At 38.0% G+C, this 25,076-nt stretch overlaps 4 protein-coding genes across 6 annotated transcripts in view; 3 read left to right on the forward strand and 1 right to left on the reverse strand.

Annotated features, from left to right (window-relative positions):
* The window catches only part of LOC116292665 (uncharacterized), a 33,716-nt gene extending 32,698 nt beyond the window's left edge, over positions 1-1,018 (forward strand). For 2 of the 3 annotated variants that reach the window (XM_089032074.1, XM_089032075.1), the window contains exon 19: positions 22-1,018. In XM_089032074.1, coding sequence (XP_088888200.1) covers positions 22-360 — 339 coding nt within the window. In that variant the 3' untranslated portion in view covers positions 361-1,018. The remainder of the gene's footprint in view (positions 1-21) is intronic. The other variant, XM_089032076.1, reaches the window with a different exon arrangement.
* Positions 1,013-2,951, reverse strand: LOC116292672 (uncharacterized). The gene is made up of 3 exons (XM_089032079.1): positions 2,651-2,951; positions 2,275-2,366; positions 1,013-1,746 (listed from the first exon to the last, which is right to left on the reverse strand). Exons 1-3 carry the CDS (start codon positions 2,802-2,804, stop codon positions 1,675-1,677), a joined length of 318 nt encoding a protein of 105 aa, XP_088888205.1. The 5' UTR covers positions 2,805-2,951; the 3' UTR covers positions 1,013-1,674.
* Positions 2,952-3,063: 112 nt separating this feature from the next.
* On the forward strand, positions 3,064-17,724 carry LOC116292683 (mitotic spindle assembly checkpoint protein MAD1). The gene is made up of 16 exons (XM_031700038.2): positions 3,064-3,717; positions 5,546-5,598; positions 6,726-6,797; positions 7,583-7,664; positions 9,121-9,366; positions 9,969-10,117; positions 10,866-10,944; positions 11,509-11,574; positions 12,617-12,706; positions 13,100-13,147; positions 13,703-13,759; positions 14,189-14,359; positions 14,707-14,938; positions 15,638-15,690; positions 15,912-16,049; positions 17,124-17,724. The coding sequence occupies exons 1-16, from the start codon at positions 3,154-3,156 to the stop codon at positions 17,286-17,288; spliced, it is 2,265 nt and encodes a 754-aa protein (XP_031555898.2). The 5' UTR covers positions 3,064-3,153; the 3' UTR covers positions 17,289-17,724.
* A 1,661-nt stretch (positions 17,725-19,385) lies between these two features.
* LOC116292675 (gamma-glutamyl hydrolase-like) lies at positions 19,386-25,063 on the forward strand. Its single transcript, XM_089031983.1, has 9 exons — positions 19,386-19,401; positions 20,109-20,223; positions 20,944-20,994; positions 21,367-21,451; positions 21,768-21,933; positions 22,383-22,489; positions 23,001-23,094; positions 23,560-23,691; positions 24,166-25,063. Exons 1-9 carry the CDS (start codon positions 19,386-19,388, stop codon positions 24,276-24,278), a joined length of 879 nt encoding a protein of 292 aa, XP_088888109.1. The 3' UTR covers positions 24,279-25,063.
* Positions 25,064-25,076: the final 13 nt, after the last annotated feature.

Genomic DNA, 25,076 nt, shown 5'->3' on the forward strand with positions numbered 1-25,076 from the left:
ATATTAATTCGTTATTTTTAGCAGGTTTCTGAAGCCAGTAAACAAACCGACGAAAATACCACGTCTTGTTACCAAAGAAAATCAAAAAGCCGACGGCGAAAGTACAAAACAGAACCATCAACTTATCATTACTCGTCCAGGGATTCTTGGTCCTCTACAGACGTCTCAGCGGAAGCGAGAAAACACCTTGAATCAAGCGCAAGTACTGACAACACTTCACAGCAGATTCTATCGATGAGAGACGTTCAGAATCACCAAGAAAATAATGTTTTACGTCCTTCGTTCCTTCGTGTGATGCCTGTGTCACAACTGTCACCACAGACTAGAGAATTGACTGGGGGACAGCCGGATTATGTTTAAGACTGTCTCCTGGATACACTATTGAAAGGAAAGACAGGAAAAGAAGGATTGAGTGGATATGAGGGCCTTGTAGGTTCTGAGGTCCATCATTTCTAGAAACTGTATGAATTCCATTCAATGCAGATCACACAAAAAAGGTGGTATAGTACAACTACATGGCATTCTGATTCACCATGGAGGCAAAAATATGATGACTTCTTGGCAATCGACTTTGAACTTTATCAAAACAAGATCACTTTGGGCTACATACAGTATGCAAGGCATTCTCTTTCCCAGAGCCTGTGCTATTGCCAGCAAGAGGAGTTTTGCTTGCTGGCAATAGTGCAGACTCTGAGAATGAGAATTTATGCAAGGATCAAAATAGTCCCTTTCACAGTTGCCTGTGCCATCTTCAAAGGTAGCAAGATGAATGGTGAGCTTGCAATGATAGAGAACTTTTTTAACACCTTGGGCAATTATTCATGTGTCTATATCATTGCAAGCTCACTGTTTGTCTCGCTTTGATGCAAAGGCACAGCTATCTTTGAAGTTGGCACAGGCAACTGTGAAATGGACTATTGCACTATTTAAATAATCTTGACAGTGTTCCTTTAATATCGTATTGATACTTAATTTTCTGAAAGAAAACTTCATGCAAATAAATACCACTCTCTTATCATATCCATATAATTTTATTTTGTTCTATAACAAACTCTTGAGTATCCCTGAGAGAAAATGAAGTAAGAAAAGGAATCTCTGTGCCTCAGGCACACTCTTTGATGCTATTTTTAAATTACTCATATTTCTTAGTTAGACTGAAAGGCCTATGCCACCTTGTCTGAGATGATTTTGAACCAATCAGGTTTTCCCCCCAAAAAAATCAAGCTAAGAGTGCTTACTATTAAGTCAAACTGACTGAGTGGCCAGTTCTTAAATGGTATGTTTCAGTTCTTTTGGCTGCATCGGTTCAGATTCTAAGAACTGTCGTGTACCATTTCAGAACTGGCTGCTCGGGCCAATTAGTTCCAACTTAATGAAAAGTGCCTTAATAATAGCATCAAATGATGCCTATGTTACAAACCTAAATATAAGAGACATGATTGTATATGAGAGGGTGGAGGGGTTTCTTTTGCACCACCTAAACATCACAGCTTCAAATGCCAATATTCACATTCATTCACAATAATTCTGAGAGCTCTAATTTAAAATTCTCAAAGGCAACATGCTCTTTTAGCTTGTCAATTAGTGAAAGCAGCTAGCTTGTCATGATAAAATATTAGGAGTTCTTACTCCATCATCTCAGTCGCAGCTTTGACTTTTACTTCTTCAAAGCAATTACTCATCCTCAATTTCTTCTGTGGTTGGATTTTCTTCCTTCTTTATTTTTTTCTCTTGATGTTGTACAATCTTTTCAATGGGAAACAAATAAAAACTTAAGTAAAGCCACGAACTAGTGAACATAGTCCCATAGTCCCATACGGTCTGAGGAGGGTATACAATGTAGCTCAAGGTATTATCCATACCAGCTCCATAGAAAGAAGTGGAATTTCCAAAACATTACTTCTCGATTTTTTGCAAAATTTCCGCATAAAATTACCAGTTATGAATATCAAAATACAAATCATATGATAAAAGATGCAAATTTGGAGTGAAAAGGTTTTCACGATCCGCGATCCAGTTTACCGAAGTCCAGTCCAGTCCATTCATGCACAGTTTCTGATTTCCAAAATTAAAAAATCCCCCAAAATTCAGAATTTAGAAGCATAAGTCTAATTTTAGAAATTGGGCATGTTTTTGCTATACATCAAAACTATTCATATCCTTTCAAAAACTAAAAATCCGAAGAAATTTTTTTCTCGATTCCAAGACAGGAACTTTGTTTGGGCTACCTGTGTCGCCTGCTAAAAGTATTTTTTATCATATTGCATTGCTTACCTTTTCATAAGTGTCTTTTTTGATACTCCAAGCTGAATGCTTGAAGTATTTTAGATTTTGCTGTGTAAAGTCGTCTTTTTTCTGTACCTTGCCTTCGGAAAAAAAACAACAACAAAAGCATAAAATTTCATCAACAAACTAAATAGGTTTTTGAATAAATTCCAATACAAAAAAGATTAATATAGAAGCAGTATCAATATAATATAGCGTATGTTTGTTGAACTAATTTATCCCAATTTATATAAATTAAAAATCGTCCTAGTTTTAAGTGGGAAGCAATTTTTTTTATCGGTTATCACAAAATATGGCCCTTTATATTGGCTTATTCCACGATCAAATTCCTATAGGAATTTAGAAGTATTTTTGATTTTTATACCTTTCTTAATAGTAGATAAACCCTGATATGAAGCATCCATTACTCTCTTTCTTGATTTTCTTTTCTTTTTCTGTGAATTTTTACGCTTCTCTTGTATAGACTCGTTTGTTGACGACACAAAATCAAGTCCCTTTTTCACCAACTTGGACGACATAATATCATGAAATTTTTATCCAGTAATGTCCTTAGATTCTAAGGAAACCTCTAGTGCGTACAATCAAGCAATCAGTCTTCAGGAATATGGTTAAATTGTTAAATATATTGTAAAATGTGTATTTTTCTCGGTCTTACACGTGTTTCGAGTGTGTTTACTATAAGAACAGCTGAGTGACCAATCCTCGTGAAATACTGCGCTTTGATTGGCTAAAAACCTAAATTCACCGTCATGCATTGCAGTTTGTCAAGAAATTCAAAATGGCGGGATGTTTTGCTAAAAGCATTTGATTCTTGCCGCCCAAAATTCTACATTTTAAAACCTATTTTTCGACTTTAAGGACGTGGATATGAATTTCTTAAGGACTCCAGATGATAGTACGGCAGTTGTTAGGATAATGGGAGAGTTTGATCAGTTTTTAACTGATTCTGAAGTGAGTGGAATTGCGGATCCAAAGTTGCGTTTGACATTTGATGATGATACAGAACAGATACGACCTACAAGAAGAGCAACAAAGACAATAACTTACCAGAAACCCTCCAGAAGTCTAGCCCGATCACAAAGCAGTAGTGTAGTGACTGAGAAAGACCGTGAGAAAGATGTGGAGATTATTAAAAGTCATAGTAAGGTAGCTCATCTTGAGAGCCAGTTGTATTCAATGGAATCTTCGAGAAAGAGAGCTCGGGTAGAGCAAGACATGGAGTGTGAGATCCAGCGACAAGAACTGAATAAGAAGTCTGAGAAGATGGAGGATTTGATGAAGAGCGTGCAGTATGCTTTGGATCAAGAGAAGCAGGCTAAGGAACAGCTCAGTGACATCAAAAAAGAGTATGAGTTTTACAAGAACAAAGCTGATAAGAAGATTCAGAATTTGCAGAGGGAAAAACTAAAGCTAAGTTCAGAAATAGAGGAGGTTTGTAAACTTAATATTCTTGTATTATAAGGTGTAATATCTCATTAGAGTGCATATTCAATGCATACCATGTATTTGGGGAAAAGTTTGATAACAAAATTGTTCAAATTAATTAAAGTTTTGTAGGTCTATACATAGTCTTTATTATATGACCGTGAATCTTAGAGCCTGGACACTAGCCTGGACACTATGTTATTGAACTTTGTCTGTGCCCCAGCATGGACCAACCACAGAGTTAAATCGCATGACATGAATGGATGTGCAGTGTGCAGTTATATGGCACTTGGCACAGGGATCGGCATGCGTCTATCCAGTTCTGGATGCACTCTGGAGGTTGCTAAGGAAGAAAGAGGTGTAAGAGTCACATAAGGCCTAGCTCAGTGCAACTCTAGCTTCTTGAGTGCTTAAGCAACCTCCCAAGTGCATCCAGAACTAGATTTACATTGTACGCATAACTAAGTATTGACCACAGCTTTAATAGCATAGCAAAACCATGACCAATCTCGTACCCAGAGCCCTTATTTCTTACTGCGCATACTCGACGAAATAATTGGGCTCTGGAAAACTCCAATATTTCCTGTGCTGTGATTGGTTCGCGAGAACAAAGAAAGATACCGGAAGTAAAAATTACAGTACTAGGGAAAATAAACAAGGATGGCGTCTCGAATTGAGTACACCAAAAAAGCCTGTAGGGCCGGATTTTTCAAAGTTTTGCCGGTTTTGTAATGGAAATTGTATTGATGTCCATCCAATAGATATTTTCGTAGTTAATTTAACTGAAAACCATCTTCAAAACCTAATTTTCCAAGCGCAAATCCACATGCTCGTTGAACATCGTCCACCATTTTGAATTTACCTAGTCTGTCATAATGTGCATGTACGAGAAACCCAGAATCTGGGTCTTCCGGTTTGGAGTTTTCCAGAGCCCAATTATTTCGTCGAGCATGCGCAGTAGAAATAAGGGCTCTGGGTACGAGATTGAACCGTGACAAAAATTTGCTGATGAAAAAAAATTCAAATTTTGTTCTTTGTTTTTAATCTTCATTAAAATTTGTGTGCTACTCAATCATGTCAGTGTGCACCATCCATTTTGGATGTGCTAATGAACCAATCAGAGCGCACAATATATTGTGGCTATGTTATAATTAACTCCCCCCTCCCCTAGGTCATGAGTCCTCCCTGTTATAAGTCCATATCCGCTAATGCAATTATACTTCCAGTTATGAGCCCCCCTTCCCCTCCTGGTTATAAGCCCACCTTTGGTGTTTGAGTTATCTTATTCATTACACTTTTAGGGTCGATATCAGTGTGAAATTATGACACGTTAAGAGCTTGATATCGTTTTTATTTGCTCGTTTTCCATAAGATATTACTTACTCGCTCGCAGACTTGCTTGTTCACAATATCATATGGAAACTCATGAATAAAAATGATATCAAGCTCTCAACATGTAGTAATCTCTATTTTGTTGATGCACATAAAAGATTGACTGGAAAGATACATGTAACAGAAAGAAAAAAAAGTTTACTCTTTATCCTAGTTAGTCATTTCCTCTTGGTTATAAGATCCCCTGAATATAAGCCATATAAGCCCTCCCAGTAATAAGCCCAAAAAACCCTTACAAATGATTATAAGCCCAGGGCATATAACCAGGATTATGGTAGCCATTATTTTGGATAAGAAGAAGGAATACAAAGTGTGATGCATTGCATAGTATGTGGTCTCAAATAGCTCACTCACAACCAATCAGAAATCAGTCATTTTACAATAGACAGCCAACCAATCAGAAATCAGTCATTTTACAATAGACAGTAAATACTTTTTTCAGGTTAAAGAAGATAATGGCCGAAAACAACTAGACCTGCGCAATGCACTCACAAGGTAAGACAAATTTATGCTGGTGGCAAATGGTTCCTGGTTGAATTTAGTCAAAATAAATTATGTAACGAATACATAAAAACATCCTGTCCAACCTCAAACTGAAACCAGGTGTTAATGTCAGTCAAGAATATTTAGAAAAGGATTTTTAGTATCAATTAATATTATGTATAAACCTGCAAAATTTATTAATACCCTGAAATGACCTCTCCTTCTCTTCCTCGTCCTCCTGTCCTCGTCCTCCTTGTCCTCCTCCTAAGTCTGTACATCCCTTGTGGGGCATAGGCCATCAACAATATCTGAACAAAGTCTGAACACAGCTATCTCACAGATTGACTTGGGTTAGTACATGTACTTCATGTAAGACTACACATAATGACACTATTCAATTATTGATTATTGATTATAATGTCCTGAAAAACCTAACCCAAACCCTAACCATAACCCAAACTCAAAAAAAACCTAACCTTAAACTTTATAATAGAATAGTGCCATTTCATGTAGTCTTACATGAAGTAGTAAGGTTGAATATTTGCAATTTAGTAGTTTGAGTGCAGAGTCTGGGAATCCAGCCTGAGACTTCAGAGGTGAGAGGAGAGTGCCCTACTGCTTCACCACTCTTGATTCTCCAATGAAAAGTACTTTACAGAAATGAAAAGAGTGCTGGTCCAGAAATTTTGTGTTGCTCAGGGTGTTTCAGGAACTCTTATGAAAAGTTTGTTGTACATTTTCTCTTTCCATGAACACTGCTGCAACCAATGTCACATGAAGAAATGGAAAATGTGTGTGCGTTATGTGTGCAGTTATAAAGCACGCCGGGGTTGGCAGAACACAAAAGAAGTGTTAGGAGAAGGACGACACGTAGCGGAGTGCTTCTTGACACTTCTGGAGTGATCTGCCTTTTCCCAAGTGCTTTATGACTGCACACAGCACAGCAAGCAAGTTTTTTTTTCTTTTAAAAAATACAAATTACGAGAATGTTGAAACTGAAAGTATGTGAGCGTGCTGTGTGCTCTCATAAAGCATGTGCTCCCAACTGATCAGAACACAAGTTTTAGAGCAGTTATTTTATAATGCAATGTTGTTTTAATTGCTTGTATGTCAACTTTGGATATTTGTTCAATTTGCAGACAAGAGGCTGAAAATATTATAATTCAAAACAAACTTGATGAATCAGAAGCCAAGCTGGAAACCTTCAAGAGGTATTTTCCTGGGTTTAACATTTTATTTATTTTTCTTATGGATTGAAAAAAAAAAGTTATTGAGCCTTGAAACAACCTCTGGGTCAAGTCAGAAGAGGGGAATTCACAGATTGAATTGCAAATTAGTAGATCAGGGTGTAACCCTTTCACTACTAGAGTCTAAAAGGTTCCAACACAGGCTCTTCCTGGAACATAATTAGGGTGTTTTTTATTTCTCAATATCAAAATGAAAAACACATGCTCAGTAGATATTGGGGCCTTATAACACATCAAAGCAATTCATGAAATCCGATTGGTTAATGGTCCAAAAAACAATATCCCACATGTTTCAACACATAAATGTCTTAGGGGATGGGTATTTGAAAAGCAAAAATGTCTTTCCACTGGCTGCTTTATGCACTCTAGGAAAAATGTAGCCTTTCTGGTTGGCGGTTTTTGGCTGCTCTAGTAGTGAAAGGGTTAAGGAGAGAGAAACTAGAGAAAAACCCTCCAATCAAGGGAGAGACTTAACAAATTCTACTCACATTTGATGCCAAGTCCAGGAATCAAACATGAGAGACGATTTCACAAGGACTATGCCACCCTTGATTCCCAAAAAATGTAGCTCCATAAAAATATCTTTCTAGTTCTTGCATGAGATTTTCCCATTTTATAGGATGGCCTTTCCTTTACCTCTTGCAAATGAACTCAGGCTATTAGGGACACAAAAAAGGGTAGACCCTGTATTAGCAGTAGTAGACTGTATATATCTTGAGATTCACTATCATGACTGTTTACATTTTTAGACGTTATAGTGAAGCTTCAAAACAAGTAGTTGAAATAGAAGAGTTGAGGAACACAGCAAGAAATGCCACTCTCAGGGTTAAGGTAAGGAATGTGGTGTTATAGACCTCTTTACCTTAAGCGTAATGTTTTGCCCACTCCAGACCACATGTCATTCCCTAGAGTATTAGTTCTTTGTTTAACAGTTGCACATGAAAAGACACGTAGAAATGGATTCAACTCAAACAAATATATGCTAATTACTGGCCAGGTGGGCCAGACAGGGAGTAACTGTGCCCGAGGTCTTGAATATACCAAGACCGAGGGCACAGTTTTTCCCTATCCAGACCGCGACTGCAGGCAGATACTGACAAAAAACCGCCTGCTCAAATGGCCAATCAATATGCACGATTTTTTAGGATACCAGACCAGGAAAAAAAAAAGTATCTATATACTAATAAGGTGTTTGTTTCTTGATGAGGGCGTCAAAATGTCGAGGATACTAGCCTTCAATTTATTTTATATACCCAAGGGAATGACACAGGGTCTGAAATGGGAAATGCCCCTAGGCTAAATGTGAAGCATCAAATTCAAGTTTTATTCACTGAAGAAATAGAAAATACATTCATCTACTGTTTGTGGTTATAAAGCTTATGGGTTGGCAGAAAGAAAAGAGTTAGGAGAGGCACAATGATAGTGTAGTGTTTCTCTCACAACACTTCTTGAGTGTTCTGCTAATCACGTCACTGTGTGCTTTATGATACTGCACACCGCACAGCAGGCAAGCTTGTTATTTCTTTTATGGATACGCATTAATATTAATCAATCAATCGATCAATATTTTATTCAGTACTTATTAATATTTAGATCTTATTAACCGAGCGGGAGGTCTGTACGGGATAATCTTGACCGAGGTCTGTACCCGACCGAGGTCAAGATTATCCCTTACAGACTGACCAAGCTCGGTTGATAAGAGTTTTATTATATGACCACTTTTCATTTAAAAAGGACAAAATGTTTTCGCCGTAAGATCAATATGCGATCGGACCGGTTAATACCGGAGAATCTAGACCAGTCCGCGATGGGATCTATCCATCCAATCAGATTGCTCGATTTGCTAGTGTCCAGGCTCTAAGATTCACGGTCATATAATAAAAAACAATATTTAAATATTTACATTTGTGAGAAATATGACATACATAAAAGTACAAGCTGCCTATGATAACTTAAAAGTTAGACTAGATAGGTAGCTACTTAGTACATAGATTTAAATTGTAATAGCGATTAGGTAGATGATACATTTTTCTATTTACATGGTATGTGTAGATACAAAAAGGATAATTCATAATTGATATAGCCAGTGTTAAACACCACTGAAACACTAGAACACTTTATTCACTGAGAATATGAGAAATACTTTCATAAATAGGAAATGGAGGTAAAATTAAAGAAATCCTGAACAATATCATTGAAGATTATTAGACACATAATGAAATAGAAAAGAAAACAATAAGTTTAAAATCACTGAAAATCAAAAATCAAAGAATGTTTTTATGAATAGGAATTAGAACAGCAACTGTCCAGGCAAGAAGATGCCGCAAGCATTGCCATGACAATGCAGAGTCAGCTAAGTAGATACCGTGAACTAGAAAAGCAGAACTTAAAGCTTGAAGAAGACAACAGATATTACAGAGAAACAAATGAAAGTAACCTGTTGTTGAAAGAACAGAGAGACAGCATGGCTGCCAAGCTGAAGAGAGCTGAGGAGAGAATTAAAGATCTGTCTATCTTGGAATTTGAAAATGAAGTATGTCACATGTTCTCTTTGTTTACCAGACTTGTTTACCCAGTAAACCATTTACTGAAAGGGTTGGGGACCATAAATATCAAAAGTAAAGACCTTCTATACTGAGGTGGGAACCATGCATACCAAGGTGGAAACCTTCTATACTGAGGTGGGGACCATCCATACCAAGGTGGAGACCTTCTATGCTGAGGTGGGGACCATCTATACGAAGGTGGGGACCTTCTATGCTGAGATGGGGACCATCTATACGAAGGTGGGGACCTTCTATGCTGAGGTGGGGACCATGCATACCAAGGTGGGGACCATCTATACGAAGGTGGGGACCTTCTATGCTGAGGTGGGGACCATCTATACCAAGGTGGGGACCATGCATACCAAGGTGGAAACCTTCTATACTGAGGTGGGGACCTTCCATACCAAGGTGGAGACCTTCTATGCTGAGGTGGGACCATGCATACCAAGGTGGAGTCCTTCTAGAATGAGGTCGGGACCATGATTATCAAAGAAAAGAACCTCTCACACATAATTTGGGGACATTGAGCTGCACTGGGACTAAACCTAATATTTCTAATGTACCTATGTAATACACATGTTATGTAAAGGATCTAAAGAAGAGAATAAAGCATTGGGAGGTAGAAGATGCGTCAGGTAACACCAAGACAGCATCACCTGTTCAGTTGACCCATGAGATAGCAAAACTACAAAAAAGTCAAGTGGTGTTGTTAGAGCAGCAGAGTGATCTGAAATCAAGGTAAAAGTTGTTTTGTTTCTTTATTTAAAATATTTACTTACTCTTTGTTAAGTTCCAAAATTATGGTGATGAACATTCATTGCCATCCCTCCATTCAGCCTGGCACCAATCCATCAAACTAATCCCATCCAGTCATCTGTCCACTTACCCTGTATTCATTCGCCCATTCATTCATCCATCCTGGCATTCTTTCATTCATCCATTCATCCCATTCATTCACCCATCAAACCCATCCCATCCATTTCTCTCACTCCTTCATTCACCCATCTACCTATTCATCCATCCTGGCATTCATCCATCTTGCCCATCTCATCCAGTCATTTATCAATAACACATTCATAACACATTCATAACACATTCATTCATTCATTCGCTCATACAATCTATCCCATTCATTCATTTGTTTTCCTATACATCCATGCACCCTTCCATCATTCAATCTATTCAATTTTATTCATCTGAGCCAAACCAAACAGCCATCTATCCATCCCATCTATCCACCCACCCACACATCCACACCAGTATTCATCATTCCTTCCACTCATCCACCCAGCTACCCTTCTATCCATCCACCCATCCACACATCCACACATCCACACCCCTATTTATCCATCCTTCCACTCATTCACCCAGTTATCTATCCCATCCATCCACCCACACATCCACACCCCTATTCACCCATCCTTCCACTCATCCACCCTGTTATCCTTCTATATATCCATTTATTTTTCTTGTTCTCTATTTGTAGTTCACAGATTCATGAAGCTGCTCGTCAAAAGGCAGAAACTGAGTTGTCTGCTGCACTAAAGGAACTGAATATATTACAGGTTTGTAGACAGGGAAAAACTCTTCAAAGAAAATAGTTGGAATCGGTCACGTGTCACATATATTTGAACCCGCTTGCTCTGCAAAAGGAATGGTTTCGTATTATCTTATTAAGTCTATTTTGGACTGCCACCTGGTTAGTTCATTTGGTAAGAGTGTCGGTCTGTTATGCCTGAGGTCGTGGTTCAAGCCTAGATCGGACCAACACTCAGGGTCTTTTAAATAACTGAGAAGAAGGTGCTACCTTTATAATTACATCTGCAAATGGTTAGACTTCCAAGTGGCTCAGATATCACGTTAATGGTGATCCCTTCTCTAATCAACTACTTATATTAAATAGAGCCTACGAGTTTATCAGTTGATTTAAAGTGCCATCCTCTATAAACAAAGTTGATTTAGTCATTTTTATTTGTCTGTGCTTTTCTTGTCTGTTTGTTCTCTCTTGGTCTCTGTGTATGTGTCTGTCCTGTTGGTCCATCTAATCTGCCTGTTTGACAAATGCATACATGTAAACTTTGGTTGCAGTCAAGATGCTAACCTTGTTAACAATCATCACTTTTTATTAGGCAAGTGAATCTAAGCACAAAGAACTTTACCAAAGATTGCAAAGGCGCTTGGTTCTTATTACTGCTGTGAGTAAGCCATTGATTTAACTTGATTTAAACCATTCCTAACTCCAGTCAAATCAGTTTTTCATTCATTTCTTTAGAATAATGCCAATGATTCAATCCAACGCCCAATCCATTCTAGTGCCTTCCAATCCATTCCAATCCCTTCCAATCCATTCCAGTGCCTTCCAATCCATTCCAGTGCCTTCCAATCCATTCCAATCCCTTCCAATCCATTCCAGTGCCTTCCAATCCATTCCAGTGCCTTCCAATCCATTCCAGTGCCTTCCAATCCATTCTAGTGCCTTCCAATCCATTCTAGTGCCTTCCAATCCATTCCAGTGCCTTCCAATCCATTCCAGTGCCTTCCAATCCATTCAAGTGCCTTCCAATCCATTCTAGTGCCTTCCAATCCATTCAAGTGCCTTCCAATCCATTCTAGTGCCTTCCAATCCATTCCAGTGCCTTCCAATTCATTCCAGTGCCTTCCAATCCATTCCAGTGCCTTCCAATCCATTCCAGTGCCTTCCAATCCATTCCAGTGCCTTCCAATCCATTCCAGTGCCTTCCAATCCATCCAGTGCCTTCCAATCCATTCCAGTGCCTTCCAATCCATTCCAGTGCCTTCCAATCCATTCCAGTGCCTTCCAATCCATTCCAGTGCCTTCCAATCCATTCCAGTGCCTTCCAATCCATTCCAGTGCCTTCCAATCCATTCCAGTGCCTTCCAATCCATTCCAGTGCCTTCCAATCCATTCCAGTGCCTTCCAATCCATTCCAGTGCCTTCCAATCCATTCCAGTGCCTTCCAATCCATTCCAGTGCCCTCCAATCCATTTCAGTCCTTTCCAAGCCATTGCAATCCCTTCCAAGCCATTGCAATCCCTTCCGATCCATTCCAATCCCTTCCGATCCATTCCAGTGCCTTCCAATCCATTCCAGTGCCTTCCAATCCATTCCAGTCCCATCCAATCCATTCCAGTCACATCCAATTCATTCAAGACATCTTAGTCACATGCAATCCCATTCCTGAGTTCTTCTTGTAATTATGGTTTATTTTCCACCAGGAAAGAGATGGCTTCCGTCGTATCCTCAATGTGTTTGATAACAACTTGTCTGCAAACTATGACTCACAGCTGCGGGATCGTGTGCAGGAGGTAACATTGAAGAAAATGGGGTACAAATTTCATTTGCACCCATTTTTATAATTGTGAGACCAACTCAGTGCAAGCTAGTGCAACACATCTGGAATTTTTGCTTCTGTCAATCAAAATTACTAACCTAGACAGTTTGATTGACAGAAGCAAAGAACCCAGCTGTCTGGGGATGACTTGGTTTCATAGTGATGAAATAAGGTGTAATAGTTCACCTAGAATATTCTAGTCAAAAGAATCTAAATCGTAGCTCGGTGGTCTTTTGTTTTTACAGAACCTCGTTTCTCTTCCCTCATTGTTAGTGATCTGTCTACCATCATCTTGTGGGCCAATGAAATAAATAAATAAATATGAAAATATAATGTACATGTATAAATATTGTTATTTATTTTATAGGCAGAGGAAAGACTGGCTTCTTATAGCAAACATGTTGAAGCCGTTGAAGTATGCATCTTTTTATATGTATTTTATTTTGGTATTCCATCTCATGCAGACATGCTATTTGAAAAAGACATTGATATTAATTAAATAATGAATAAATACTGATGATGATTATGATGGTAACAGCGATGATGACTAATGGTGATGATGATTGTGATAAATGATGGCGATTATGATAATAATGGTGATGATGACTGATGATGGTGATGACAATGATGGTGATTATGATAATAATGGTGATGATGACTGATGATGGTGATGACAATGATGGTGATTATGATAATAATGATGATAATGATGATGATGACAATGGTGTTGTATGATGGTGATAATGACGAGTATGGTGATGATAATGAGAATGACGATGGTGATTGTGATGACGATAATGATGACGGCGATGATGATGATGACAAACCAGTTTGTTAATATTTATAACAATGAGCATCATGATGGCAGTAAATGAGAAAAATAAAAATGACAGTGATGGTGATAATATTGATGATGATAGATATGATATGGGCTAACATTACATTATATAACATCTTCATTGCATTTTAGAGTGAAATAAGTCAAGCAAAGGATCAGCTTGCTTCTCAAAAGACGATAATCTTAGAGGTTAGTGGCAGACTTGACTGCCTTTGCACGTTCATTTCGCACAATCCGATAATACTGCTTTTCCAATACTAATTGACCTATTTACCGTGGGCACAATGTTTTTCCATTTCAGACCATGTGTCATCCCCTTAAGCTCATTTTTTTGTTTAACAATTGTACTATGGTGTTATAGTCCTCTTTTCCTTGAGCGTAATGTTTTGCCCATCTCAGACCACATGTCATTCTCTAGAGTATTAGTTCTTTGTTTAACGGTTGTGCATAAGAAGACACATGAATATGGATACAACTGAAACAACGAATCGTTTCTCAAGGGAATGACACGTGGTCTGAAATGGGATGACATTTATCTTAACAGTGAACAAAAGGAAACAAATGTAATTGCAATATTTCGAACAACTGTTGAATGATTTTGTCGTTAATTTTATTCAGTTGGAAAGACAGTTAAAGGAGGAGAAATCAAAATGTGCCAGCAGGTCGACTGTATCAACCGCCACAGATAACGAAGCCAAAGCAGAAATAAAACGACTTAAAGAAGAAAATATGAAACTTGCTGAACAACTGGAAATATATGAACTACGGAAAGAACAAATGCACATACAGGTAGAATAAAAGGGAAAAGAATAAAAAGAAATGCAATGGAAAATGTTGATATTTTGCGTCGCTTTTGACCGCAAAGTGGAAGGCGTATCATGGCAACGCGACACTCAAGTGGCTTCCAAATACCTGCATTGTGATTGGAAGCTAAAGAGCGTTCTTCTTTTCCTCGCTCTTGGATTGGTTAAGAGAAAAGCCATTTGAAAGTGATGACACATTTTTACGAGAACTTTGGAAATGGGAATTTTTTTGGAGGGAAAAAAGAACGGAGAAAAAAACCCAGAAAATTGAGTAAGTTTGTCTGTGACCAATAAAATGTAATATAAGAAAAAATCTTTTTCTTGTTTCCACAGGGATATTACGACCCTACGAAGACCAAGGTCCTTCATTTCTCGATGAACCCAACGAGTTTTGCTCGACAGAAAAAAGTCGAAGAAATAGAAAAACTACGCAAAGAAAATGATTCTCTTCGGCTGAAAATCCAAGCCCTGGAAGGTGGGAAATTGCCGGCTTCTAGTAGCACAGCAGCTGATAGCCTACAGACCAGTCCAGAGATAAGTGCCAGTACAACTAAGCAAGTAGAAGGTACAGTTTAGTCGGTGTCTCAGAGAGGTGCCATGAACTTTAAGGTTAAGGCTTTCTAGGACCTCCAGATCCGAGCCTAAGAAAGCAGCCAGTTACTGGCTGGAGTAAGCAATACATTATGGGTAGTGTGTAGCATTCGGAATGTTACATTTCATTTCTCACAGGGACGCGCCTTGTCCAAAACTCCGGCTGCGCCCTTTGATATTTGTATGCGTAAAATACACATTCACGAGCTAATGGAAACAAAGGTGCTTACCATTGACATCCTTACTATTTAAACCAATCCATCCGGTTGAAAATTAATTCGCTATTGGTAAGAAAAGAGCGGGAAACTTTGAATCTCGAAAAATGGTACACGCGTCTACCAAAAGAACCGAAAAGAGCGGGAAACGTTTGCTTCCAAAAAATGGTACGCGCGTCTACCGGTGAACCAAAAAGAGCGGGAAAAGTGGATTACCTCAATCGGAAGACCTAGTTTTCCTTAAATTTGCGATCGGAAGGATACATACCATTTGTTTTTCAACCGGATTTTCCTGTTTTTTCCTGGCAAATGGAAAGCACCCAAATACAATATATATGATTTTCGGGAACTAAGTCTTTAAATTTATTTCAGGAACTAATAGTGGAAATGGAAAGAACAAAATTAATGAAGAATTCCATTTTTATTGTTAATTTTGGATTGTTTCCTTGCTTCCTCAGAAGTCAAGGCGCAACTCTCGTCTTCAGAACTAAGAAACCAACGTCTGAAAGAGGTAAAAAGAATGGTTAAGATGTACAACGATTTTTGATTATTGTTTTAAGTTATGAACTACTTTCTGATTGATCTTACTGCTAAGATATATCGGTCTGTTTGATTTGTCGATACTATATATCACGGGCTTTCTAATTGGACTAATTTCTAAGATTCAACTTCCTTCGTGATTGGTTGTACACATTCTTGATGTACTAAAGAATTCCTATTGATTTTTTCAAGGTATTTTCCAAAAAGATCCAAGAGTTTCGCGAGGCTTGTTATGCGTTAACCGGTTACAAGATAGACGTCCTGCGAGACAAGCAATACAGACTACAGTCCATGTATGCTGAGAGATCTTCCGATGACTTGCTATTCGAGGTAAGGCATCTACTTCATTATAAAACAATTTATATAGCTATTTCAAGAAAGGTCGGTAAAGACTTTGTTTCATGGTTCATACCTACCCCCAACTGTTTTATGGGCTAGGTGAATAAAATCAGTGAAAGGTCATCAAAATAATATGAAATTTTCCCAAACTTTTTCTGCACTTTTTCTGGTAAATTAACTTCTGTGCTGAAATTATTTAAATATGAATGTAATACATTTACCGACCCTTTTGTAGCTACTGCCTCCTGGTTCGAAATAGCTGAATCCCTCTTTGACACGGGCGCACGGTGAAACTGTTGTTTGCGGCATTTGTAACGTCGTGCGCAGAAGAGTTTTAAAGTTTTCTTGCTACAAAAGTACGAAAAAAGTACTTTAGTAGTACACTAAAGAAGTCGACAGATGTACACGTGATCTGAGACACTCCTCAGACCTGAGGACATCTCACCAATAAACTTCCAACGTTGCAAACGTGAATTCGTTTTGCGCGCAAATTTCCTGAAGTTGACGATGACGTTGTGAGCAAAAATGTGCAGCCCTTAATAGCTTTTTCTTGGGATGAACTTTCACTACCTCGAAGGACACTTCCCTTGCAGTTGATATCTCTTCGTATACAAGTGTTTCTCTTGTTCAACGCCTTGCTTTGACAAATTGAAATTTCTCTAGGTACACAATGCCTGATATATCGATATTATTGCATAGATGTAATCCTTGTTTACCTGTCGGCTTATGAGTTCTATTCTACATTACATTCCTTATAGTAATCTTAATCCAATAGATTCGCTAGGCGGTCTGTTAGATCTACGTCTACTGGAATATCCACCATTTTGTATTCATGACTAAAGCAGCACTCACCGACACAAGACGTCGCACACTTTAAATTCAATCTTTTGCGATCCTTTGCTTTTTCCCTCTTCGCTGCAGTTTTATGATGTAAAATTCTCACTCTGCAATTTTACCGAAACTAAGATGTAAATACTTTACTTATGGGACAAACGTTCCTATATTTCGCTTATCCCATTCTATTCTCATTTCATTCTCACTTGTTTTCATTCTTTACTCATGCAGAGCAATAGCAAAGGAGAGATGATGTTATTAGAGACGGACTTCTCGTCTCAGGTCCGAGACCACATCGAGACTTACCTAAGAAGAATGAACTCCATTCCAGCATTCCTTAGTAACGTCACTCTTGACTTGTTTAGTAAACAAACTACAACGATTGTCATCAACTAAGCACGTGATACAACACGTGTTACGACCACGTGATACAACCACGTGTATATCATGAACTCTATCCCAGCAATCCAAAGTAAAGTCAATCTTGACTTGTTTAGTAAACAAACTACGACGATTGTCATCAACTGAACACGTGAAACAACACGTGATGATCACGTGAATCTTATTGACTCTGCGGTCTCCCGTTGCTAAGTAACGTAACACTCGACTAAGTAAAGCAACATCAGAAATCAGGGTCAGGGCTTGTAATGTATATATCATTCAAGCTTCCCCCCTAAGAGGAGATCTCCCAATTCTGACCCGCCATTGTGCAAAGATAGGTCTGAAACTGTATCAATTTTTTTTGTATGTACATATTATTATTATATTTGATTGGGGATGACCTTGTTAAACTCATAGAACCTTTTATAAGCTAATAAAATATTGGCAACTACCTGTTTTTCAATTATTACAAGCGGGTAGGATCCTGGGTTGACGCTCTTATTGAATATCTCGTTGGCGAGATGATAACATCAACCCAGGTTCATTCACCTTCTGTAAGAATTAACTCAAAATGACTGAAACGTTTGGGTGTTATAGCGCACTATACCAAACATAATATTAAGGCATTTTGAGCTAATTCTCACTGAGATATTCTCTATTTGATAATGTGACTTTTTACAAGGATCCTGGCTTTACGTCATCACTTCATGATAGATTTCTATATTTAATATCTCGGCAACGAAAAGAGATTTCAAAAAAAAAAAAAAAAAAAAAAAGGAAAGGCCATTCTCATTTATTTTATAAGGGCTTTGAACTCAAAAAGAGATCCCCGTTTAGGCTTGATAGGCACTTCAATATATTAACTGGAAAAGACCAATTGACTGAGTAACATCGTTCTTGCTATCGCTCGAGTTTGCCTTTTTCTAAAGAAAACTTCCGGTTGAAACGCGTAAAAAAATTCAAGGAACTCGATGTATAGCTTTAAAGTGAGGACCCTCGAACTGTTAACACTTCGAGTTCTTTTGTCATTTATTTAAAATGCATGTTAGAAATAATTAATCATCCGTTGAACCAATTGTTTGGAAAAAGGATTTTTTTTATCACTAGCTCGGTGTATTGAACTCATTGTTTCATTGTAGAAACAGTAGAAAGTTAAGAAAATAATAACCTCACTGTGTCATTGCCATATATTGATTTAAAAAACGAATGTTTGTAAATTCTTATTTTATATTTTCTTAGTAGGGAAATAATTAGACATGCTGGTTTTTATATCGATCAAAATCAAATTGTCCGCAATGTAACTTTTAATTATCGCGAAAGAATATATTTTTGGCCGAAGATTTTTAATGAAAAAAAATTATCAGTCATAAAATATCTTAGGTAAGAATTTTTAGATCTTCTGAGTGAAAGTGGTACACTGGTTTAGTAAACTGAGACTTTGATTCATTGAATTAAATGAGCGTGTTACAGGTGTCCTATTTTCGGTGAAGAAGCAAAAAGACACCTCCTGACATAATGAAAAATTCGGTGCCGTAATGGTTTATTTATCCGAAGTTTTGTTTCACTTTTTTCCTTTATTTTAACAAGAATATCTTGAAATCTGAACTTCAAGGGTTTTAGCGTTTGGTTAGTAAATTTACGAATAATCTTCGAGTTTTATTAGTAAGATGGTTTGTTTTTTGTCAGTTTTGATTGGGGTGGTGTTTGTTTTAAAAAATCAACTCGTCCAAAGCATCCCGCGAAATTCAAAGCCAAAGACGTCTGATCAAATTCTTACGAATGAACCAGTCATAGGTAAGTAAGATAATTAAATCCATGACAAGTTTTATTTATGAATATATATTTCTCTGGTAATAAATGCCTCGCCAGAGAGCGCCGGTCATATATAAGAGGCACCACAGTCTGGTGAAACATCGATTCACCAATATAATGCTAGTCGATGGAGCTCGACTTGATCAACAAACAGAGATATTTTGTTGTTGACTCAAAAACGAATGAACGGCTGCGGAGCTTTTAAAAGAACAAACAGGCGTGGGGTGAAACTCGGTTAGTACTGGTGTCATGAAATAACACATTTAGTATAAAGAAAAAAATGATTTTGATCCATGTGAGATGTACGGCAGTGACGGTATGACAAAGCAGCATAGAAATGGTTTTCCATTTTATCCATATTCATCCAATCAACGCGTAGATACAGTTAGAGAAAGATATGGCATAATTCTAGTATGAATAGAATTAGCCGTCTCGGGCAAAAATAAGGGGGGGGGGGGCAAGATCGCAGGTCGCATGTTAGGGTGTTTAGGTACCACCATCTCTTCTTAGGCTATTAAAAATTTTACGCTCCCTCGTAATAAAGTGCATCAAAAACGCAAAAAAATACCCCCGCAGCCTTGATGTGAACTTAGATACTAAGCCGTTTTCTTGTTTTGTCTCATTTTGAAAACCATATTTATATTCATCCAATCAACGCGTAGATACAGTTAGAGAAAGATATGGCATAATTCTAGTATGAATAGAATTAGCCGTCTCGGGCAAAAATAAGGGGGGTGGGGGGTCAAGATCGCAGGTCGCATGTTAGGGTGTTTAGGTACCACCATCTCTTCTTAGGCTATTAAAAATTTTACGCTCCCTCGTAATAAAGTGCATCAAAAACGCAAAAAAATACCCCGCAGCCTTGATGTGAACTTAGATACTAAGCCGTTTTCTTGTTTTGTCTCATTTTGAAAACCAGTCTCTAGTAGATGTCTGAGTTCTCCCCCCCCCCCCCCCCCCCACGTCAACGAGGGCCGTTTTGGTGTCAGAAGTGGGACAATTCTTATTCTCTTTCTCTTTTAGGTATTTTAACACAAGAATCTACTGGAAATATTACAGAGTTTGGCAGTGGGCAGTACTTATTGACTTCCTATGTTAAGATGATCGAGGCTGCTGGTGGACGCGTGGTACCCTTTCTGTATCCTTGACATATGCCTACTAGCATGTGGACTCGCCTCGAAGCACGCAAAGGATTGCTTGCCAAAGCGAATAGTTCCTAATACCCAGTCTCCTATTTCATAATATATCTCACGGTAATCAAAATGGCCGCTGGTGACCAATTGAGACGAACGTCGCTTTTGTTTACTTTTATTGCATTTGTGCTTTATTTTTATTCATTTTTATTGCTGATAGGGCAAGAGGGAGCTTTTGTGGTACATGTGACATATAATTTTTCAAAGCAGAGTTATATTTCAGGACGGTATTTTGAAAAGATTAACTCGAAATATGACTCCATTTTGAAATTCATCATAGAACTTTTGGCGGTGCAACAAAAATGCTTCTGATTGGTTAATAGTAACCGGAATAATAATAATTACCTGGTACATTTTAGCGCGCTTTTAATTGAATTGGGCCTGTGAGGTGGGATCCCTGTGGACAAAGGAATCCCATTTTCCTTAATCTTTATCCTGATGATATTAGCCCTAATTCCAAGGTTAAAGAAAAGTGCTGTGGATTGAGTTGTCATTGCAGTGCATTGTGGGACTGTTTAGGGGACTATATATACACTATCTGGCAATATGTCTCTGAGACAGCCCCACAATGCACTACAATACCAACACGACCCACTTTTAGCTTCAACCTCAGAATTGTTAATGACTTTTATTACTGTTATTGTCATTGATTTTTAACTTTCCAGTATCAATCAAACACCTCAACAGGTTGAGAAAATGTTTAACTCCGTTAACGGGTAAATAAACTCTTATGATGATGATGATGATATAAATGATGATATTAATGAGGACGATGATGATGGCAATGATGGTGATGATGGTGATAATGATGATGATAATAATGGGGAACGATGATGATGGTAATGTTAGAGGCTGTCGACACGAAAGTTTTAACTACTTCGAGACGGCCACACACTTTAAACGATTAAATTATTTTGAACATATCCTAGTTATGACATTTATTTAAACTTTATTTCAATTTGCTGTATTATTTTTTGAAAGTAAATTTATATGTGTGAATAATAAAAAAAAGTCTATCAAAAAATAATGATAGTTATAGATATATTATGATATTTAATATATCTATTCCTGCGCTCTTGTTTTTACAGTATAGTCTATCCGGGGGGACACGTCAAGCTTCAGCATTCCAAATATGGCACCGTAGGAAAGCAGATATTTGAATTAGCTAAAAAGGTATGAATAACTTTCTAAACCATGGAATGTTCAGCCCCTAACATTGGTCATGTGTACTCTCACTCCGAATCCACTTCCTCCCTCCATCCCGATCCACTAGTCTATCAGTGCTCAGTTTATCTGATTTATTTATAGACCCCTTGCACTGAGTCCCTCGAGGAATTATTCTGGGGGACAAAACAATGGATGTTTTTTGCATAAAGAAAATGCGGCCTATTGTTCTGTCCCCTGGAACAATTCCTCTAGGAAATCTATGCTTGTCTATACTTTTTGCTTGTATCTTAATTGGGTTTCCTGTGGTTACACCTTCTTGAAGGCAAACGACCAAGGCAGTGTATTTCCCATCTGGGCCGAATGCCTGGGTTTAGAGTTACTAGCATTACTGGCATCAGGAAGAGGTCTTGCTAAAGGACAGTATGACACAGCGCTCTTCAACTACACGTTTTCTAAAAAATTTACTGCTCCGCTGACATTTTCGAACGGTAAGTGAATAGAATATGCTATACCTACAACTACATACTTATATCTCTTTCATTAGAGCGTTTTTCGTATCAGGGGGGAACGATACGGTAAACTCGTAGTAGCTTTACCTTTAGCCGTGTTGTATTGTACCTTACCCGTAACTACGCATTGTGGTTGGATGAATTACTGGAAGACAATCCATTTATCCATCCATCCATCCATCCATCCCTCCCTCCCTCCCTCCCTCCCTCCCTCCCTCTCCCTCCCTCCCTCCCTCCACTCACCCACCCACCCAACCATCCATCCATCCATCCACCCATCCATCCACCCATCCATCCACCCATCCATCCATCCATCCATCCATCCATCCATCCATCCATCCATCCATCCATCCATCCATCCATCCATCCATCCATCCATCGTTGCTTCATTGGTTCACTCGCTCACTTGATCTTGCTATCATTTACAGAATACAGGAGTAGTCGTTTATTTGGTCGCTTGCCTCCAGAGATGATCACGTTCATGACAACAAGACTAAGAAGTTGGCACAACCACTTCTTATCAATCATTCCAGCGGTAAGTTTAGTATTTCTTCCATGACAAGGTCACGTCATGTGACGTCATATAAAGCGTCACCAATCAAAGCGCGTAAAATCATTGGATCATTGCTTATCCAATCAAAATGCCCGCAAACGGCAAACATGGTCACGGCACGGTACATTCTAACCTTGAATTTTTCACAGGAATACAAAACCTGTTCTATAGAAATCGTTCATGCTCCATGAACGGTATTCTGAAGGAAATTTTACGTCACTTGTTTAGTCTCCCGACCGTATTGAAAGAGGGAACGACGGCGACGTCAACCGGAGATTTGAGTTATCTTTCTTTGGGGTTCTGCTTATTTGAGATTTCATTCAAAAAATTGTCAATAAAATGAACTCATCGAAACCCCAAAGTGAAGTTATTTACACTTTCGGTTGGTGTCGGCGTCGTAGATATTGCAAATCGCTAAATATGCTAAAGGACCGATCTTTTTTTTGTCACATGTGCTTAATAGTACTTTTAAAAATATCTTTCCATTTTGTAGAAATTCGAGTCGTTCAAAGGTCTTTCGAATATGTTTCGTATTTTATCGACAAACAAGGACAGGAAAGGTGTGGAGTTCATTTCTACCATGGAAGGTACGTTTATGTTTATGTATAAAGAAGGAAACTTCCCAGTCAATACTTTATGTCGTAAAACACGTTCTGCCCGGAAAGAAGTCTGGGAAACAGATCGCGATTGAATGAATAACTGTTAAAATCTAGTGTAAAGAGCTTGTCCTGGTTGCTTTCCTGAGCAATAGCGCATTACTGTTAAGCGCTTGCTCACGCAGCCAAATTTTACCAATCACCTCCACATTTGCCGTGCATTCTACAAACTGATAAGGTCTCTTTACCAATCACAGCGCATGTTGCTTTTCAAGCTGTTTATCCAATCCCGTCGTGCGTTATAGGTTACTGCTATTATTACGAAATACACGTCATCTTGGAACCTAATATGTCCCCTAAAACAGCCCCAAAATGCACTGCAATGCCAGCTCAGCGCAGTTTTCCCGTGAACCTCGGAATGGCTATTATGTTAATAATGGATTTATATGTTTTTAGGCAAGAAGTATCCGTTTTTTCTCTTTCATTGGCACCCAACCAAGGCACAAACTGCCTCGCCTAATAATTTGGATAACTCACAAGAAGCGGTCTCAAATGCGAAATTTTTGATCAGCGTGTTCGTGAATCTGGGTATGTAAACCTAATTATTTATCAGTTACATGTAAACGTACTACACAGGGAGCCCGTACTCGAAAAAATAACTTGTTTTTATCAAAGCTTTACGAATAAATTCCACAACAGAAAACATCAGAAGCCCACTTAAAAGCTTTCTTTTGGCATTTTGTTATCTTACTAGTAAAGGTTAAAAATATTCAAAGCTTCACGATCTAAAGCCACAGGTAGCCCGTTTGTCAGTTGTTCATAGTACTACTTAGTACACGTGATGTCATACCCGACACCTTGGATGAATTTAAGTTTAGCTTTACATGACTTAACTCTTTTTTTATATTTTGTTTTTGACGGAGAGGGAATGCCCTCTCTCGACCCCAGAAAACTGGGATTTTGTTGCTCTTGCGCATTAAGAATGACAGGTACCTGGGGTTGATGATTTGGACATTTCAAGTTTATGCCAACAATGTTTTTTGAATTTTTATGAAATTTCAGCTCGTATGAGTAATCACAGATTTGAGGACGAATATGCAAAGAATTCAGCACTCATTCACAACTATCCTGTCACCAAAAATGACAAGGTCGACGCTTACTTCATCAAAATGTAGAACAAACCATGCGAAACTATTTTCTTCTTTCTAAGCTCGAGGAAGGACTGGTAATAAGTTCGTGGCGCATAGGATTGTGGGGCTTTTTTTCCAAATTTATTCCCACAATTCATTGTGGATCGAGTTTTATTCCAGTCTTCTTCTAAGATTTGAAAAGGAGCAGGACATTTTCGTTCCCAGACCCTAATCCTTAGCCAACACAACGACTTGGCAAGTGAGTAGGGTCTGGGTACAAGACAGGGACTAGAATTATATTTCTTCTGCCGGAGTAATCAGAGGTTATTATTATTTGATTATTATTATTATTAATCAGAGGTCTTATGAAACTGTTGAGCACCACAGGATGGTTTGTATTGTGCTGATTAACTGTCATATTAAATTTTGATAAAATCATTATATTTATATTTATTATTTATTATATTACTTGATAGTGATAGTAGAGCGAGGGTATTTAACCCGTGAAATAAAAAGTATTATTAGTCAACGTGTGATAGTCAAATAGACACAAAAGAAAACAATGGAATTAAGGTCTACTAATGTGTGTTAGTCTAATATCTATTTCACGGGTTTAATGACTTCACTCTATAAGAAGGAATTAAGGTCTAAGGAGAAGAAGGAATTCAAAATCCAGTAATAAATAAATAGATGATATTTTCCTGACGAAAATATTTTAATATTAAGTCTTTTCAAACATCGAAATAATCTTTGCGTATGCACCAACATTATAATTATGAAGGTTGTAAAACTTGAAAAATTTGATAACAAATAAACTTGTATCAAAAGCAGTTACGTTTTTAT

This window comes from Actinia tenebrosa, unplaced genomic scaffold, assembly GCF_029948245.1.
Source record: "Actinia tenebrosa isolate PJP-AT-01 unplaced genomic scaffold, QUT_ActTen_1.0 PGA_scaffold17__23_contigs__length_9995812, whole genome shotgun sequence".
Classification (NCBI taxonomy): domain Eukaryota; kingdom Metazoa; phylum Cnidaria; class Anthozoa; order Actiniaria; family Actiniidae; genus Actinia; species Actinia tenebrosa.

Coding starts and splice junctions, on each gene's coding strand:
- LOC116292672 (XM_089032079.1), bottom strand. CDS start 2,804: ATGTCGTCCAAGTTGGTGAAAAAGGGACTTGATTTTGTGTCGTCAACA. Junction 2,367..2,650: donor TTTATCTACTATTAAGAAAG/GTATAAAAATCA, acceptor TTTTTTCCGAAG/GCAAGGTACAGAAAAAAGAC. Junction 1,747..2,274: donor AAAAAGACACTTATGAAAAG/GTAAGCAATGCA, acceptor CCCATTGAAAAG/ATTGTACAACATCAAGAGAA.
- LOC116292675 (XM_089031983.1), top strand. Junction 22,490..23,000: donor TCTTATCAATCATTCCAGCG/GTAAGTTTAGTA, acceptor TCCATTTTGTAG/AAATTCGAGTCGTTCAAAGG. Junction 23,095..23,559: donor GTTCATTTCTACCATGGAAG/GTACGTTTATGT, acceptor ATATGTTTTTAG/GCAAGAAGTATCCGTTTTTT.
- LOC116292683 (XM_031700038.2), top strand. CDS start 3,154: ATGAATTTCTTAAGGACTCCAGATGATAGTACGGCAGTTGTTAGGATA. Junction 3,718..5,545: donor TAAGTTCAGAAATAGAGGAG/GTTTGTAAACTT, acceptor TACTTTTTTCAG/GTTAAAGAAGATAATGGCCG. Junction 13,148..13,702: donor AACATGTTGAAGCCGTTGAA/GTATGCATCTTT, acceptor ATTGCATTTTAG/AGTGAAATAAGTCAAGCAAA.